The sequence below is a fragment of the Trachurus japonicus genome, chromosome 16 (genome assembly GCF_045865225.1).
Source record: "Trachurus japonicus isolate A0001 chromosome 16, Traja_1.0".
In the NCBI taxonomy this organism is placed as follows: domain Eukaryota; kingdom Metazoa; phylum Chordata; class Actinopteri; order Carangiformes; family Carangidae; genus Trachurus; species Trachurus japonicus.
The window spans coordinates 15,767,365-15,785,098 of NC_140922.1; the positions used below are offsets into that span (position 1 = coordinate 15,767,365).

Sequence of the window (17,734 nt, forward strand, 5' to 3'; positions counted from 1 at the left end):
TTGATGAATATGATTTTCCATTCACTGTAATGGAGAGTACCAGTAATAGCAAAGTCCTCATCATGGCTATGGCAAAACATAAGAGGCTATAGGCTACTGTTTGCATGAAGATATTTAAATATTAAACTTTTTGACTACACTTACCACATAAAGAAGACATGCTGTAGATGTTGCAGCTGTCAATGACACCAATAATATTCCCACATCTGGGCAATAAGTAATTTCATTTGTAGCACACATCAGAAGGACAAAATGAAGCATTACCCCATTCACCAAATCAAGTAATTCAGCTGCAATGAAGCCTCTTCAAAGAGAACCAGTTTTGCCAGCTGGCATAGTTTTACTGGACCAGTATCTTGGACCAGGTGTCACAACGGAGTCAGGCAAATTTTCAATGTTACGTGATTCGCTTTTGATGTATCCAGGTCACTTGATGGGATTAAACTGTTAATCTGTTTTCAGGCAGAGTGTAGGTACACCGCAGTAGGTTTGCTATAACAAGTAAATGCTATACACTGTAGTGTAGCCTACACAATTCATGATTTGTTTTTGTTTTTTGTTTTTTTCTCCTGCCTAAATTGAATATTAGCAGCAGACATGGATTATAGGGTATTTCTCTCAATTTAAAAATTCTCAAAATGTTTTGATGTCAGTGCACCAGTAGAGAGCACTGTTGCTCAGGAAACACAAGACACTGCACAGCAAATAGAGATACAACAGTGGCTAGATAGTACTGCTCGATACTTTATGAGCCAGAGTGAAATGATGAGAATATATACAGACGAAAGTAGGTGCATTATGCAAAGTTTATTCCATGCAACAAAAGTTTAATTCATGTCAGTATCCTAACACACATGGCACCAGCTTTGAATTAGTCAGCCTCGATGTGACAGCTCCAACAGCATCACCACAGTGACACCCCATCATATCTGTAACATAAGGTCAGTAAGTCAGTAAAAAGTGTGTTTTGTACTTTTGTACTTATATACATACAAGAGGAACATCCACCACTTACTACAACCTTAAAGTCACTATGAAGTATAGCCAACACTTCTTTGACATGGTGTGAATAACTGACCATCATCAGCTTGACAGCTTCACAAGAATGAATCTACATTAAATTTTACTAGGCTACATAATATTGATTATAGTATTTTTCAAGTATCTTTACATTTTTATCATGGGTTATCATACATTTATATTGCATCAAAATGACAGAAAATGTAAATAAGTAGGGAAAAAATTAAGCTGATATTAATGCAGAAAGCAGCTTTACAGGATGTGTACAAGCCAGCCTAGTTTTGAAAACAGTTACCTCACATAGTTAGGTCCTGGAATACTCTCTGTGCTCTCCCGCACCAATACGTCTGAAAACACAGTATCTGGAGTGTCTCTTTTCCCATACCTGTGCATAAAATAGACAAGCAACACATCAGTACACCTTTGCATGTATGTTGACTTTAACATTTCTGCGAATTTTAAGGAAATTCAAGAACTGACCTCTGTCTTGTGATGAGGTTGATGTAATGTCTTAGTGCAGAATAATATTTGGCGAGCTCCTCAGGCGGTGCACCTTCCCGGGGATTGGCAGGCTTGGCTGGATATGCATTTATGCCAGAATGAATACAAGACAGCAGGCAGAGAGCAAACATACCCAGCAGCATCCCAGCAGTGGCGCGAGTCCTGGATCACAGAAAAAAAATATTAGTCAAAATAAACTATAATTATCCAGTAAGGTCACTGTGTCAAATCAGAAATCAAAGCTAGAAGTTTGTAAACTACAAACGCCGTGCAAATACTCACTGACTTTAAAAGGAAAAGTCAGATTTCAATCAAAAAAGTGACAAAAAAAATTGGCTTACATTATAACGTGACACTGCTGTTGTCGGTTTTCTCCCTGGTGAAGACACGTCTGTCAGATTCCCAACATTCGCCCGTTTTATAGTGTGTGTCGTGTGGGGAGGGAGGGTCATTTCTTTCACTTTTAGGGCACTCCTGAGAAATTTCTTTTTCTTCAGTAGGTTAGTAGTCCTTGAAAGGCAAGGCAGTGAAATAAATGGAGATACTAAAGCCTAAACATGTAGGGCATCAAAAAAAATTCTTATCCTTATGTTTACTGCTGAATCACATGCAATGAAACATACTGTAGGACTGCTTTTTTTTTCTTTTTACAATATTAAATTTGTGAAAATGTTGACTATTTTAATATATAAAATTAAGTGTGTAACAGATTTACTTGATCAACAGGTTTAATTACATATCATCTTACAGAGGCACACAGAATTGATTCATGCCAGTTGAATTATCGTCTTTTCAACATTTATTTGGAGGATAGAGAAGAGAATACTTGATCACAGCATATTTTGCCCATTTGTTCAAAAAGAAATGTTCAAGCAGGAAGTCAAAACCTTTATTAATTTAGAGAGACCACTTAAGAGTCCTAACCAGCATAACAAGTTTCATTAAAACCAATGATCCGCAAGTGGAAGTGGTTGATGATGGTCTGCTGTTTTCACATTCATTTGAAAAATGTCCTGATGCCCTGGGTGTTTGGAAAGATGATGATTGACTTTAAAGAGATATGCAGAGTTATGCATGAATACTCTGAAATATATATTGTTAGAAATGAAATAAAAAGTAGCTACAGTCATTGTTATCACATGATAGTGTCTGTGGGTTTTTGTTGTTGTTGTTTGTTTTGCTTTTTTTTCTCCATCAGATTTCATCAAAGGCAAATCTGTTTTTGTTATACCTCACTTATCATGTCTCCAATAGACTTGACTGCAAAACAGTGGAGCTGCAACTCTGCTTGAACTAATGCTGACTGACACATGGTTGTCTTAAGACAATAACTGGACCATTTTGAGCAAAGCTCCAAAGTACAGACCATACAAGAGAGGGCAGCAAATTGAACAAATCTGTAAAATTTCAGTTGCAGTTGATAGAAGGCTTTCATCCTCTAAATGGTAAAATGACTTTGATGACAACCATTTTCTTTGAAGAGCACTCTACTTCTGAAATTTGACAGTAGACTGGAGCTGTTGTTTCGTATGTCAGTCGTAGCAGAACTCTGGTTCCAGGGCAGTGGCACAGTCTGTGCAGGAAAAGCACTTAACAAACGAGGAACTAAAAGATTGGTAAACTTTCGGTTTTATACACTTAATATCCAGATGTTGTATTAAAAAAGTCATATTTTTTCCTGCAAAAAGTGTTTGCTTTTAAAATAAAAGGATTTTGATTGATACCATGAAATCTATCTATCCCACTGATACTCCATCTATTCCAAATTAGTCACAACAAGAATGTTTCAAATTACCTGGAAGCCAAAGCTATAAAACACAATCCAAATAAGAGATCAATTGGATATCCAGTGAAGAATATCATGACTCTACAGCAGTCAACTCCTCTTTCAAACACGAGCGACTTGCTTGAAACAATAAAAAGTTGTCTTTAGTTTAGTTTTAGTGTCATTGGTGTTTTACTTGATAAATAACTGTGAACTTCTGAATAATCATTTGAGAACGTATCAGCTGACACAGTACCTTTCTGAAAGGTGAGGGACAGCTTCCTAAATTAAATTACAGAACCACTTGGGTTTCACATCTGATCATCATCATCCGGACCAAGAGAAAAATACATGTACCTACTGTAAATACTCATTTGTACTTGTTTTGTACTGCTAATAGCACAGAGAGGATCAAAGCTGGAAGACTCGGTTGAGTTTTATGAATAAATCCTCTCCTCTTCACTAGTCCACACTTTCTGCATTCTGGGTATTAGTACAAGAAAAAACAAACCATCCATTTTGTGCCACCCTGTGCACCTTAGGCAAATGCTTGTTTACTGCTTTTTCCAAAAGTTACCTAACCTCTCTGTTGTTGCCCTGCAGTCTCCATCATACAGTATATTAACCCATACATGTCCTACATGGCATAACAAGTCCAAAAGGTTTAGCAAATGGTTGCATCAATTAGTTTTGTACAATATCTCATCATTATCTGTAAACAACATGGAAGTGATACTATTAAAATATTCATTTGACAGTCTCCCCTTGGTTAAATTCTAAAATATTTAAGTATGACCATCAATTTCAAATCCTCATTGTTACGTTTCAGTGGACTTTTGATGGGTTTCCTGCTGGACCTTCTGTTATCTGAAGCCACGGATATTCACAAGCCTGTTCATCCATGTGCTGAACATTAATGAAAGTAACATTCTTCATTTTCGGACAAAGTAGGTATAAACACTTCTATCAACAGGCACAAAAACGCTCAAACACCAGGTGACACCAGACTGTGTGTGGGCGTCTTCTGCTTCATTACATTTTTACATTTAGCTAATGTTCTGATCCAGCATGACTTCAGCAAGTCAATGACACAGAATGGTCACTCCAGGACGCAGGACGTTATGAGGGTTGTGTGTGTGGGTGTTTCCGATTCCCCACAAAAATGCTCCAGGTATTTGGATAAGAGAAAATGTATATTTTAAAACTAGTGTATTTAACTGACACTGTCATCAAACAAAAATGTGGACTGTAGAGCCTCTTTGAGTTACACAAGTGCTGACCGACCTACCAGTGTGTTACCAATTCACGGCTGAACTTTTGGCCCACCTAAGTGCTGAGCGAATGACGACTTGGCCAATAACTTCCATTTTCTTGGGAGCAACAATCTTTTCACTTGTCTGGAATAAAGGTTTTGATAATCCCACACAATCATTTATTCACTTTTTTTAAAACCATCATTTTTTGCAGACAGCAAAATACTCATGTAAAATGGTTTATTCTTTGGTTCCACTGCATTTATGTGGAAAGGTGTCTTTAACTACAATTGATGTTTACTGTGTACTATGTGTGTTTTTGCAACTGTGCTTTTTGGCTCAAAGGTTAATGAGGTTCCTTTTCAATACTCTGGGACTGAACGTTATTTGCGGGGACTGCAAGCAGACTGCAGCAGAAGTTCTCACACACAGTGTCATTGGGACACAGGGTCTCATTTATAAGAGAGACCTGTTTCTGAGGTTTGCTCTAGATACAGTGGCATGCAAACGTTTGGGCACCCCTGTTCAAAATTTCTGTTAATGTGAACAGTTAAGCAAGTGGAAGATTAAATGATCTCCAAAAGGTAAATTTAGGTAAAGGTAAAGGTAAAGATGCATTGCAAACTTGCAATAGTTTAAGCCATATCAGTGTATTATTTTTGTTTTCTACAAATTTAGAGGTTAGTTCTACGTACAGTACTAACTATGCAGGGTGCACAAACCTTTGCTGCAGACCCTTTTCCTTTTCTGTCATTTTGAAAATGTAAAAGATTAAAAAAAATATATATGTTGCCTGTTTATTGCATCTCCCACTTGCTTAACTGTTCACATTAACAGAAATTTTAAACAGGGGTGCCCAAACTTTTGCATGCCACTGTATCTAGAGCAAACCTCAAAAACAGGTCTCTCTTACAAATGAGACCCTGTATCCCAATGACAGTATCTATATAAATAAAGGCACATTTATAGTTAATAAAAATATATCTGTGCGCAACTCCTAGTAGTTTTCACTAATTTATAGACAAATAGATAACATGCTCCACTTGAGACATTTGAATGTGGTTTATAGAGACTATAGCTGTATTTGTTAAAGCATAATTAAGCGATCCAGTCGTTTTGGGTAACGTCTTGTCAGCCGACGGAGTTAGCAGTCACCGCCCTCGTCATGGATCTATTGGTCCTCGTCCCTATGTCACCACATTCACGCGCATCCCTTGGCTGCACACACAGCCCTTCATGCCGTTCTCTCTCCTCATTGGATAAAGCTTGTAGGATACAAGGAAGTATACAAGAAGTTTTCTCCTCGGCTTGTGTTTTGGACCAAACACTCTATGTAAGTGATTGCCGTCGGAAGATATAACTATTTAAGACTTATATTAACACAAAAAATCCGCTTACTTCTGCTTTAATTATATCATTGTCATATAAAATCACCACATCAGAAACTTCACCTTTTGATAATTAACACATTCACATGCTTTTCTTTCAACTTGCCAGAGCAATTACTGTATGTACTCACTTTCCACTAAATGTGCATAAAATTCACTATACAAGTAAATAAATAGAACAGTTTTAAAATAATTTATTTTTTAACGATCATAATTTGTTGAAACATTTTTCTCTTTAGCAGACTCAAAAAACAAACAATATACAAATAACGTATTATTAATGATGAAAAAATAGGTGTATACAATAGATGAGGCAGCAATTCCTACAACAGAGCTATTGCATATCAATCCTGTTTTCCATCGATAAAGTGTAGTACATTTACTCACAGGGATAGGAAAGGACAAATCCAACATTATAGTGAAATAGTAAAGTCTGTGAACAGAATGGATGATTTGTCTTGTTTTGTCACTTTGTCATGTCAGCATCATATATGAAGTCTTCTGGTAGCTTCTCAGCAGGTATGCTGCTCAGCTGCTCATCATAGTTGCGGAGAGTCCACAGTTTCTCTAGTTCATACACATCTCTGGTCTCTGGCAGCATGAAGTGAACGACCATATTACCTGTGGTGAGGTAAACAGAGACTAGAATCAATAACTTGTAAACCGCTGCCTTGTCCTCCGACACATTGGGTCAGAGAGAGGTGCAGTAGAAAACAATGACAACGCACCACAGACCAATGTCTCAAACAAAAGCAGAGAAAGAGGGTGATTTACTCCAAAAATGATCCTGATAATTGAACGAATCAAAATGTTGAAAACCACATAACAAGACTAGACTTTTGTCTAGAGTTTAAATTTAATCTATTTCATAGCAATTGAGGTCAATGTGTCAGCAAACCCCCGTGGCATTCATAACAAACGCCACTGTATCTAAATAAAAGTGGACACTATAGACTTTGCTTACCAAAGTCGATACACATCCAGTCCTCTGTATCCTTTCCCTCTATCTTCACATTTGGATCATTGTCTTTCTTCAGAAACTTGTACTGTGGGAAAAGCACATTTATGGACATTTTAAAAACAAGCTCAGTTTACACTTATTAACATGACAAAGAGTATAAGAGCATTAGTTACTTACTACTTTGATAGCATAGAGTGCCATCGCACGGAGATGTCGCGATGACACACCACTGACAACGATGAAGTAGTCTGCATATTTGATCTGGTCTGGGACTTTAATCACACAGATGTCCACTGCATTTTCCTGGCGGAGCAGAGACACAAGCACATCTAGAGTGAAGGTCTCTGGGAATCCTGAAGAAAAAGAGAAGGAAACATTTTGTCTGACATCATTCAAGTATAAATGTGGCTCAACAGTTTCCATTGAATTGATTCTCATGACTCCTTAATCTGGAAATACTAGTGAATTGATCTGCACTTTTTTTTAAAATAACTTTTTAAGTTACCAGTATATAAAATTTGAGGATCTGCTGCTTTTGTTTAACAAACATAATGGTAGACCTATTAAATATTTTCAAGATGCTATTGTTGGTTGGGGAAAAATATAGTTTAAAGAAGTCGCCTCTTACTGGGAAATTGTGACTGATGAATTTCAACTCTTAACAATTAAAGCATAAGTAAGCGGAATATTTGTGTTAATATAAGTCTTAAATAGTTATATCTTCCGACAGCAATCACTTACATAGAGTGTTTGGTCTGAAACACGGGTCTGTCAGTCCCTCTGCTCTGCTCTGAGCCGAGGAGAAAACATTTATCGTATCCTACAGTTTTTATCCAATGAGGAGAGAGAACGGCATGCAGGGCTGTGTGTGCAGCCAAGGGATGCGCGTGAATGTGGTGACGTAGGGACGAGGACTGTTATGGTGCGTTCAAGGCAACTCGTATTTTTCCGACCTGTGAAGTCGTACCAGTTCGATCTGGTACATAGACTGTAAAAAAAGACGTACTGGTACGAGTTCACGGGTCGGAAGTTACGAGTGGCCGTTATAGTGACTTTCACAGGTAAAACAGGTCGGAAAAACACGAGTGGGTTGCCTGGAACGCTACAAAGTCGTAAGTTGTGACTTGAAGCTGTAATTTACGGTTTCAAAAGCCTGCCTGGAACGCAGCATTAGCCAAAACGACCGGGATCGCTTACTTCTGCTTTAACTGAGGAATTGGAGGGGGGGAAATGGTAGTAGTAGGCTAATCATGATCAGTAGTTGCAGCTGCAAAACACTCAGTGATTAACTAAAAACCTTTTTCATTATCATCATAACTTTATCTATATAATGGCAGAAAACAATGGAAAACTATTTTATCGTAGCTCTAGGCACTGTCTCGTTTGTTGACTGATATTGGTGACAACAAAGCACCTACTCACTTTGACTCGGGGCTCTGCTCCTGCTGTCCATCTCCTCGTGTGACTCCTCCTGAGACAGGCCGGTACCTCTCTGTGAACTACTGCTTTCACAACACACATCTGAATAACACCTTACTGTGTCTGTGTGACCGCTGAAACCTCGAGGACGCCGCTGACATGAGGCTGAACTCGGAGTAACCAGTCGTGGTGATGAACACGGGCTGTGACAGTGAGCTCTGGGACTCGAACAGGCGCCTCTGAAAACACCGGTTTGTTCGAGTAAAACGCTTCTTTTAAACACCGGTGACACCAGTTTCGTACAACGGTTGAGGAAACTCATGATATCAACATGTGTATCTCATCTGTTTTGGTCTTAAGGGATAACGCACGCGTCTGTCAAGGGTTTAAACTAAAAACAGGAAGCAACCCAAGTTCTTGGCTTCTGATTGGCTCGCTCGGCTTCTTTGTTGGTCTCTGGACTTTGCCTGAAATAAAAGGAGGAGCACACCCTATCGGTTACAGAAGTAATTGACCTTAAAAATCAGTGCACTGCAGTTTACAAGGCACATACAGTAAATTGCCCTGTGATTTAGACTTTGCCTTGGTCTGATGATACTGCTTTATGGAGGTTAAACATAAACCTCTTTATCAGTTGAAATATGATTCAGTCAATGTAGTAATAAGAGTCCTGCCTTAACATTTTCTACAGTACAATAATACAAGATCATTTATTTGTTGGTTACATCTTATAATCTAAATCTGAATCTGCAAAGTACCTAGTGAGTGACCGAATAATAGTGAAGTAAAAATTACACTCTCTCATGTTTATCAGATGGGTAAATTATGCACCTTCTGAACTGATCACAAATTGCAAGCGAGATACAAGATGTAAAATTCATTCTTTGCATTTATTTCTGTATGAAATATTTCAAAATGAAAAATCTTAAAAATATATTGTTTTACAAAAGCAATACATCTGGCCCCTGAGCAATACTTGCATAAAATTGTATACATTGTGTATACATTATAAAATGTCAAAAAATCAATTTAATTACACCTGAGGTATAATCTAATTGGTCAGGATACTGTCATTGAGATAACACATTCAGAGCAATGTACATTTTTGTACATTTTGTTCCCTTTGTTTGAACTTGAAGCTTTGCCCACATCAATCCTCATTCATTTTGAGCACAGTCAGAGTCCATGATAACATTCAGCCTCAAGCCCACAGGAATATGGTCTGCAAGGCCAGCCAGTTGCGTTATAAAGGTCACCTCTTCGATTTCCTAGATTGAGAGAAAAAGAGCATGTAGTTAAAGTGATGTGTCTTCTTCTTCCATGAAGCTTGTATTTTAAGAACTGTTGTATAAGTACTGACTGACTCATAACTTCAATGAGAAAGACGCATCCGAGAGGACAGCAAACTGAAAGAAAAAACACACAGAGGATACATACTGTTCGGCAGTGTTTTGAAATGGAGCTTTTGCAGTACAGGATGTAGTCGAGCCGTCTTCCAATCCATGGCTGGTCGGGGTCAGGGTATACTAATGGTCGGCCGTGATCAGGAACAGGAGGAGAGATGTACTTCTTCCTCAGCTCTTCTGTTTCCAGAGTTCTACATGGAAACAAAAAAAACAACAACACAAAGCTGATCTACATGTCATTTTAGTGACTGAGAGGGAGGTTCTGTTAATGGTGCTGTGTTGACGACAATGAAAGTGAGTGTACCTTTGAAGGTTTTCCGGTGTAATGATATCATCTTCATACAACGGAGGCTGCTCTAGTAGAGTTCCTTTGGAGGCAAACCATAGTAATAGTCTATTAATGTCAACATATAATCTAAATATGCACAATTTACTCTCTTTTAATGTTCTACTTTAATGTTATATTACGAACCAATGACCCAGGGCTTCTCTATGCCAGGCCCTGCCCTGCAAGGATCTGTGTATAGATCAAACAGGCAGTGATTCTGTTCCAAGCGGTCATCTAGATAAATAAAAACATACATTTATGAGGACTTAAATAAAAAACTGTGTGGAGAAACAATGGAGATGCTTTCAGGAAAAAATATTAACAAAAAAATAGAACGGTATAAGACATGCAGACATACTTGGTGAGCAGTTGTCAAAGTTTAAATCACCACAGAGCACATCGAAAACAACCTCCTCATCAGGCTGTCTGTTGAGAGTTTGAAATTCACCAATCCAAGTGGTCACCATGGTCAACTGCTCACAGCGAATTTCAGCATCATCTGAGAAGAAAACACAGAAAGCAAAAACAAAATAATAAACATGTTTCCCCATTTAAATAAAAGTTAATCATGTCACAACTCATATCATAAAAAGTCACTTGCCCTCTGGTGCATGGAGGTGTGTGCAGTTAAAATAGCCAACCAATTTCTTCTGTTTCTGATTCTTTCCAATTAGCACCTAAAAAAATATGTATATATAAAAACAATCATCATTGTATCACACTTTGCACATTATGTCTATTTTACACAATGCTGAAAAACTATTATGAATTCTGCAAATCAAAAAAGATAACATTGGTGAGTAACAGTGGTTTAATTCATGATATTATGATAGGTACCTTAGCACAAAGTAGGCCCTTAGCAGCCAGAGCATCTTCCCCAATACCGTTGGGAAAAAGGTGGTACTGGGCCTCGAGCAATGGGAACCGACTGGCGAGGAACAGACCACTGTTCATGAACTTGAAAGAGGAGCATGTGCACGGTGGTGGGCAGGCATACACACCAATGTCATACAAGATGTGTCCAAAAATGGGTTTTAGTGTTTGGGTGAGTTTCCATGCAGCCCTCTTATCAAACACCTCCTGTAGGCACAGTATATCCACATTGGCTGGAAACAGTGACGACACCTCCAAGGGGTCATCATCCTGTCGGCGGAGACCGTGGGAGAACAACGGGCGAGGAGCTCTCCGGTGACTTGTTCGCCCCGGCTGGTTGACGTTCTGGTAGGAATTGAGAGAGGGTGACTCTGATGAGGAGGACTCCTCTGTATCATCACAGGGCACACAAACCACTCTGCTGTTGGAGTTCTGGATTGAAACATTTCCTTGGGCTATGTCTGAATCGTTACTTGCTGGGGGCTGGGCCTGTCTATCTGTTGCCCCATACGTGGCTGTGTGAGCAGTGGGGAGTATGCTGTTGGAGGGGCTGAGAGTACCACAGCTGCTGGGGGAGTCGACAAAGATGCGGATGTGGGGTCGACACACACCTTGCACGATGCGCTGACCAATTGTGGCAGCCCTCAGCTGGGTGTGCCCCAGGTTGTTAAAGCGAGCCAAGGAATCAGGCAAAAGACACAGATTGGCTGTGGCAAAACCAAACGTAGCTTTTCCTTCTAACTCAAAGCCCTTGTGTGTCTCCTTTTCTGGTGAGGACGGTGCTGCTTTGTGGTAGCAAAATGGTCTGCGGCAGGCTTGAAGAGGAGCCCAGAGCAGAAAGCCCAGGAGGGCAAAGGGGGATGCAATGAGAAAAAGAACGAAGAAGACAATGGTACCGAAAAAGACCTTGAGGCCGAAGAGGAAGCATTTCTGTTCCTTTTGCTCCAAGGTGGTGGGCTTCCACACAGCAATGAGGCGATCAAGAAACCAGAAACAAGGGAAGATGAATGCCCATCCCACAGCATGGAGGCCTGCAACAAAGTCATTGGGAAAGGGAGACTCCCGCAGGGCCATGCCTCTGCCCCTTCTCTAAGCACCGATCAGGAGACGAGTTCTGTGGAAGGTTTCTCCCTCATAGGCTCCACTGGGCACTAAGACAAGGGGAAGAGATCAAAAGGTTAGGACTTGGCTGCGTTCTTGCAACCCGTTCACAGTGAGCATTGTCAGAACAACTGGTTTTTATCTCACACTAACTTGCCTGTACATGCAGTTGTGGAAACAAACATGAGGAAATTTAGAGCTGTGTTAGCATGAATGCAATAGTTAAGAGGCAGTGGGAAGATCAGTCTGGCTTACTGTGGGCTTATGCAATGCACCATGATCACTTTTAAGGGAGGCAAAGAGAAAAACACTGTGTGTATAATCCTGCTGTCACCATCTGCACCGTGTCGCTAACCACTGTGGTAACACAGGACTAAAATGAAAAGGGTCTATAACACACCTTTATGTGCATTTACGTAGTAATTATACCATGCCCAGTCACTGGGTGTGTCAAAAATAAAGATAAGTTGAAATAGCTTCAATCTTGTACTTCTAATATCGCAACTTAAATACATTTACAGACTGTGGTTCATCAATTCAAGTAGGTGGATACTACCTTGGTGTTGACGTATATAGTATTGTACTGTATACAGCATACAGTTTTGTACTGTAACAAATAACGCCGTAAAGTCTTTTTTTAGAGTTAATTTGCCCTTTTGTCAGTGTGTTGCATTCAAGTGCCCCCTCCATTTGAGTCAATGGTCTCTATGCTTCACATAAAGTCATTCACACAACACAACCAGGAAGTTGGAAAAAATCAAAACACTAAGATGAAGAGACCCCATCCAAGATAGGCTATCATCAGCTTTGGTTGTCAGGGGAAGTAGGTTTGTCTGTATCGCTGTGTGTGTCCAGTCGATACCTAACGTTATACAGTCTATGGTCGATACTCATACAGGTAGGTAGGTACCGTGCAGGTCCAGGTACAGGCACTCCTAACGTCCGTGCCCAGGTATGCTAAGCTAGCCCTTTCATTAATGAAAAAGAAAGACTTTATATGAACGTCGGTGTGAATGAACGTGCCACGTCGACTTGTCATTTGCAGCACTTGTTCAATGAACTCCCACGGTTTGTACATCCTCTACTCTACAGTCTATGCACACGCTGTTTTATCATCACACATGAAGGCTGTCAACTGCCCGGCTGGTTGGCTGCGTAGCTAGCTGCTTACCACACTCTGCTAACGTGGTTAGTGCCAACGGTCTTACCTTAGTATGTAAACCGGGGCAACACGTCCGATGAACACATGCAACGAGCACCATACTAATATATTCAGTTCATTGCATCTGTTCTCTTGTATGTCACATGTTCAAATGAAACCGAACGTTTTTTTGGTCTTGAAATAATAAATAACCGGATCAGTAGTAGTACAAGCCCACCCCGCAATCCTCCTCGGCGTTATCATACTGGCATTATTAAGCCACGCCCCCACGGCGTTGTCATGGTGTCGAGTCGAGCCCGTCCAACATGTTTCCATACCTGCGGCGACCTTAGCTCTGTTGAAACTACTGATAGCAGGTATTGTTCAGTTGTTGTTTCTGTGTTTTTGTTTTTTTGTAACTTACTCAACTAAGCAAGTAATTATTTGTGGAAACCTTCTACCAAATAGCACCGTTGAAAACAATTTGGATAAAATATGAAATACATCCCACCCCCATCAGTTTTGGATTGGTTTAGGCTAGGCTACTTCATGCCACATTATCATGGATGCAAACAATGAATAGCCAATGTTTACATTAAGCCCATTTACATTTGTTTTGGCAATGTTCTCATTCACCACTTGCAAATAAGATGCAATTGGAGTTTATTATCAACCTAGGGGCAGTTTGTGGTGACAAGATATGCCCTGCATGATAACAGTGAAATATCAAGAACATTGTGGAGCAAGCATAGACTGTAAAAAAAAAAAGGAAGCAAGCTATGGAGCATGTGCAGCCTATATCAAATGTTTGCACACCCCTTCTAATTCAATGTTGTTTTTTTGTTTGTTTTTTTTTTTTTTACAATTTCCTACATTGTAAAACAATGTTCAAGGCATCAAAACTGTATAATAACACAGGGCTATAGGTAAACAAAAGAATGTATAGACATGTCTGTCAGGTTAATTAGGTAGTCAGCTGGAAAGACTTGCCAACAGTTTACAGGTTGAGGCAGTTTTTGTTGGCTGTAGCGCAACTAATCACAGGTCATCTCAGGTCAGCTAAACGTGGTGGTCAGGTCATCTGATGCAGCGCTCACTCTGCTTCTTGTTTCATAAGCTGTGGGTCACCTCCACAGGATCATACTTCCTCCTGCATGTTTCACTGTAAAACAAACAAACCAAAAAAACACTAGCAGATACCATGAAAACATGGTGGTTGGCATTGCTTGTGCTTCTTTTCCCATGCAGTTCCCCTCTTCTTGTTGGCTTCCCTCAGTAGGCTAGTGGTTTCTTTGCAGCAATTCAACCATGAAGGACTGAGTCACATCAGACTCGTCATTATTCAACTGAACAGCATTTTTCCAAATGGCCTATAACAGCCTGGTCCCAGGCCTCTGAATTGCCAAGTTCATGTTTTGTTCAACGCGTACTGAGACAAAAAGGCATTTAAATCAGTGATTACCATAAGTCCACGAGAAATTCACTCATGGTGCTGTACCTCATGATCCACAATGTGGGACACACACCATACATCATATGCTTAGCAGGCATCAGTATGATTTCTTCCACAGAGTGTGACATTATCCTTCGCTGGAATATTGAATATAAAGAGTGAATAAGAGACTGAGGATGGTGTTAATGTGTCATAGTGCATACAATCAAAATAAATAAATAAATAAAATAGATAGGAAAATGGCAAAGAAAAAGGAAAGAGATAATCGTACTATCTTATCACAAACATTTGTGCTCTAAAGTTCTGATATCTACTGTATTTTAAGGGTGAAATACATTTCTCTTTTCTAGGAAAGTGTATTCTCTGGAAAAGGGAAGTCGCTTTTCGGTTGAGTACATAAGAGCAAGAGACAAACCTGGACATGGAAATCAGTTCATATATATATGTATGTATGTATGTATGTATGTACGATGTATGTGTGTAGCTACATGACTTAGATATGAGTATATTACAGTGAGAAGTGGCCCATGGTTTCTTTCTACATCAGTTCAATAGGGATTGGGAACGTGAGCAAAAGTGAAAGTTCACACTCTTGTTCTCACTCTACACAGCAACACAAATGTGCCACATCATTCACCATGAAAATGTTTATTTCCAATATGATAGCTTGTAAATGTAATCAATATGTCTTTGAATGCAGTCACTTGGAGAGAAGAATAGGCTTTCTATCCCTCTTGGCCACATGGCAGAGGCAGGTGAGTACAAGCAGCATGTCCTTCTGAAGTTTTCTGGGTGCTGTGGTCACTATCAGGTTTTTCAGGTAGTCTGAATTATTGTAGTCTCTTGCTTGCGTGCTGTTCTCAGCAGGTCTTTCCTTCAGGATCCCATAAGTGTTGACAATAAATTCAGTGAAATGAGGGTGAAGAGTTATTCTGTAGCCGATCTGCTTCAACTGCTCCATGAGGTCAGTGTACCTCTGCGTGAGATGAAACCGATAGCCGTCATCCACCTGCCCGGTCAGGGGATGTGTGCTGACCTATAAGACAGGAAGATTGGTTTGGGAGTCTCTAAGTTATGGTCTGTATTGTTTTCCTCAATCAACTAATGATGGGACAAGTTACAGTTGAAGTTTTGTTCAGATTTGATCTTCAATGTCAAAAAACCAACAACTTTTTTCTCGAACTGTCCACAAGTAGGCTCCAAATGTAAACAAAGGCTGTCTTTAAATGCCTCAGATATGAATGAGAGCTTTCTTACCTCTATGATCTTGTCTGGTATGTTGAGTAATGTGAAACCGTAGAGCCTCTTATGGCCCTGGAAGACATGAGACAGAATCCTCCCATCCAGCTGGTAGGCAATCTCTCCCAGCAGCCTGTCTGAAAGTGCAATTCAATAATTTAACTCAAGCAAATATTCATAAACAACACAACTATGGCTTTTCAAATGTGTCTCCATGCATGTATGTATGGCATCACTCACGTTTGCCCTCTTGAGAAAGATCACTCTGGGTACTCTGAGATTCTTCTTTCTCACTTATTGTGTCCGCGTGCACCGAGTTCTGTACAAAAGACTTGAAGTCGACAGGAGATGAGGTTCGGTGCTCACGCTGGACTTTGGTTTGCTGCAGGTCTTTTCTAAAGTGTGTCTCATCAATGGTGGGTTGCCACAGACTGGATGGTTTTCTCCCTGATGGTGAGCAAACTGATGACAAGAACAACCAGACATTATAGGCTACTCATCATTTAGGCTACTGCATATCATGACACAGACACATTTGTTTAACCCATACACCCATTATTGATTACTTTGATGGAGGACCATGGAACTTGTCCTTGCTACATTTCTGGTTTCTGGTCTTTTGGTCACATAGCTTGTCTCTACATACTTTGAGATCTTGTGGCAAATGTCACAAAATCACAGCTTCAAAACAGAGAAGACACTCTTATTAAAACACCTCTGTCAGGACTTTTTTCAATTCTATTTTTTACTCATTATTTCTCTCCATTTCATCAATTGTTGAACATTTTCATGTCTTGTGTCACAATTTCATCAGAGAAGTTTGTATAGCTTATTGATGTTAATCTGCTCCCTTGTGTTGAGCACGTTGCAAGTTGGGTTTTGAAATATGCTCTGTAGAGATTAGAATTATTTCTGATAACTGAAAATGTGATACAGTAATCCCAATTGTATAAATCTTTAAGGCAGGCTACTCATGAAATAAAAGATCCTATGAGCAAGTAAAAGAAAATATACCTATTCCTATACCTTTACCATACTAAATGCACTGTAGGATATTGAAAATACATGACTATGTTGAAAAAAATGTCTCCCACTAACAGTATGATTTGAATATTTATTTACATCGGTAAAAGTCTTATATTTTATTCAACATAGAACTTGAGGATAATTTGTTTTGGTTACAATATCCAGTTTAAATATAGAAATTGCTGCTCACAACCCACCTTCATGTGTGTATGATTAGAAACATACAAACTAGGTAGAAAATGTAAAATTTCATCTTTACAAAGATACATTGTTGGAGATCTGATTACACAGTAATATTTCTTTGGAATTGTGTTGCTAGGAAACAATTTAAGGTTGTTTATTTCTCTAGTCCAGTGTTATGAAAAGCTGCAATTACATAAAGACGGATCTGTAAAAGGCTGCTTGTGTTTGGACCACGAAATGACCTGCGCTTGTACATGCATCTGTGGAAATCACATTATAAAATGCAAACATTACTTTAAAACAAAGGCATCCACAAATACAACATCGATCTCAGCTCATAAAGCTCAAAATTATGTTTTTACACCCAATTCTAGCTCCTGTGAATTACACATCTTTGGCACTGCACCATAGCTGCCACCTAGCGGTAAAGAAAAACACCTACAATACCTGGTAACTCCTCTAGTGTACTGTTGCCGAAGCTCTGCATCCTGGCTCTCAGGTCTATGTTTTCCTTGACTACACTTAGCATGGACCTCAAGTGATCATTTTGCTGCCTGAGTTGATCATTGTTTGACAGCAAGGCACGAATGGTTTCCTCCAGGTCCATTCTGAGGCTCCCAGTTTCACAGCTGAGCCACAAACACCTAAAAAGTTTCTGGATGCTGACAGAATTGTAT

The 17,734-nt window shown here is 39.5% G+C and overlaps 4 protein-coding genes across 5 annotated transcripts; all 4 read right to left on the reverse strand.

Moving 5' to 3' along the window:
* Positions 1-793: 793 nt before the first annotated feature.
* Positions 794-1,677, reverse strand: LOC146972154 (peptide YY-like). The gene is made up of 3 exons (XM_085802020.1): positions 1,501-1,677; positions 1,316-1,405; positions 794-929 (listed from the first exon to the last, which is right to left on the reverse strand). Exons 1-3 carry the CDS (start codon positions 1,662-1,664, stop codon positions 905-907), a joined length of 279 nt encoding a protein of 92 aa, XP_085658146.1. The 5' UTR covers positions 1,665-1,677; the 3' UTR covers positions 794-904.
* A 4,605-nt stretch (positions 1,678-6,282) lies between these two features.
* Positions 6,283-8,713, reverse strand: malsu1 (mitochondrial assembly of ribosomal large subunit 1). Its single transcript, XM_085802021.1, has 4 exons — positions 8,311-8,713; positions 7,066-7,241; positions 6,892-6,973; positions 6,283-6,548 (listed from the first exon to the last, which is right to left on the reverse strand). The coding sequence occupies exons 1-4, from the start codon at positions 8,627-8,629 to the stop codon at positions 6,394-6,396; spliced, it is 732 nt and encodes a 243-aa protein (XP_085658147.1). The 5' UTR covers positions 8,630-8,713; the 3' UTR covers positions 6,283-6,393.
* A 465-nt stretch (positions 8,714-9,178) lies between these two features.
* smpd5 (sphingomyelin phosphodiesterase 5) lies at positions 9,179-13,423 on the reverse strand. Of its 2 annotated transcripts, none has more exons than XM_085802023.1 (8): positions 13,224-13,423; positions 10,879-11,259; positions 10,643-10,718; positions 10,400-10,540; positions 10,186-10,275; positions 10,018-10,081; positions 9,745-9,904; positions 9,179-9,575 (listed from the first exon to the last, which is right to left on the reverse strand). In XM_085802023.1, the coding sequence occupies exons 1-8, from the start codon at positions 13,275-13,277 to the stop codon at positions 9,465-9,467; spliced, it is 1,077 nt and encodes a 358-aa protein (XP_085658149.1). In that variant the 5' UTR covers positions 13,278-13,423; the 3' UTR covers positions 9,179-9,464. The 2 variants fall into 2 exon arrangements, with proteins under 2 accessions (XP_085658149.1, XP_085658148.1); XM_085802022.1 differs by having other exon boundaries at positions 10,879-12,065.
* Positions 13,424-15,241: 1,818 nt separating this feature from the next.
* Positions 15,242-17,664, reverse strand: LOC146972157 (speriolin-like protein). Its single transcript, XM_085802025.1, has 4 exons — positions 17,505-17,664; positions 16,089-16,310; positions 15,867-15,985; positions 15,242-15,645 (listed from the first exon to the last, which is right to left on the reverse strand). Exons 1-4 carry the CDS (start codon positions 17,662-17,664, stop codon positions 15,310-15,312), a joined length of 837 nt encoding a protein of 278 aa, XP_085658151.1. The 3' UTR covers positions 15,242-15,309.
* Between the last annotated feature and the right edge of the window lie 70 nt (positions 17,665-17,734).

Bases quoted from the DNA above. Each gene is read 5' to 3' on its own strand.
- LOC146972157 (XM_085802025.1), bottom strand. From the start codon at position 17,664: ATGGACCTGGAGGAAACCATTCGTGCCTTGCTGTCAAACAATGATCAA. The intron at 16,311-17,504 runs GTATTGTAGGTG...TCTTGTCATCAG, and splicing joins TACACTAGAGGAGTTACCAG to TTTGCTCACCATCAGGGAGA. The intron at 15,986-16,088 runs GTGAGTGATGCC...TTGCACTTTCAG, and splicing joins TCTTTCTCAAGAGGGCAAAC to ACAGGCTGCTGGGAGAGATT.
- malsu1 (XM_085802021.1), bottom strand. From the start codon at position 8,629: ATGAGTTTCCTCAACCGTTGTACGAAACTGGTGTCACCGGTGTTTAAA. The intron at 7,242-8,310 runs GTGAGTAGGTGC...CTTTTTCTTCAG, and splicing joins GAGCAGAGCCCCGAGTCAAA to GATTCCCAGAGACCTTCACT. The intron at 6,549-6,891 runs GTAAGCAAAGTC...ACCTCACCACAG, and splicing joins CTGGATGTGTATCGACTTTG to GTAATATGGTCGTTCACTTC.
- smpd5 (XM_085802022.1), bottom strand. From the start codon at position 11,988: ATGGCCCTGCGGGAGTCTCCCTTTCCCAATGACTTTGTTGCAGGCCTC. The intron at 10,276-10,399 runs GTATGTCTGCAT...TTATTTATCTAG, and splicing joins CTTTGACAACTGCTCACCAA to ATGACCGCTTGGAACAGAAT. The intron at 9,576-9,744 runs GTATGTATCCTC...CTCTCAATCTAG, and splicing joins TTTCAAAACACTGCCGAACA to GAAATCGAAGAGGTGACCTT.
- LOC146972154 (XM_085802020.1), bottom strand. From the start codon at position 1,664: ATGCTGCTGGGTATGTTTGCTCTCTGCCTGCTGTCTTGTATTCATTCT. The intron at 1,406-1,500 runs GTCAGTTCTTGA...TTTTATGCACAG, and splicing joins AACCTCATCACAAGACAGAG to GTATGGGAAAAGAGACACTC. The intron at 930-1,315 runs GTAACTGTTTTC...CTTATGTTACAG, and splicing joins CCAGGACCTAACTATGTGAG to ATATGATGGGGTGTCACTGT.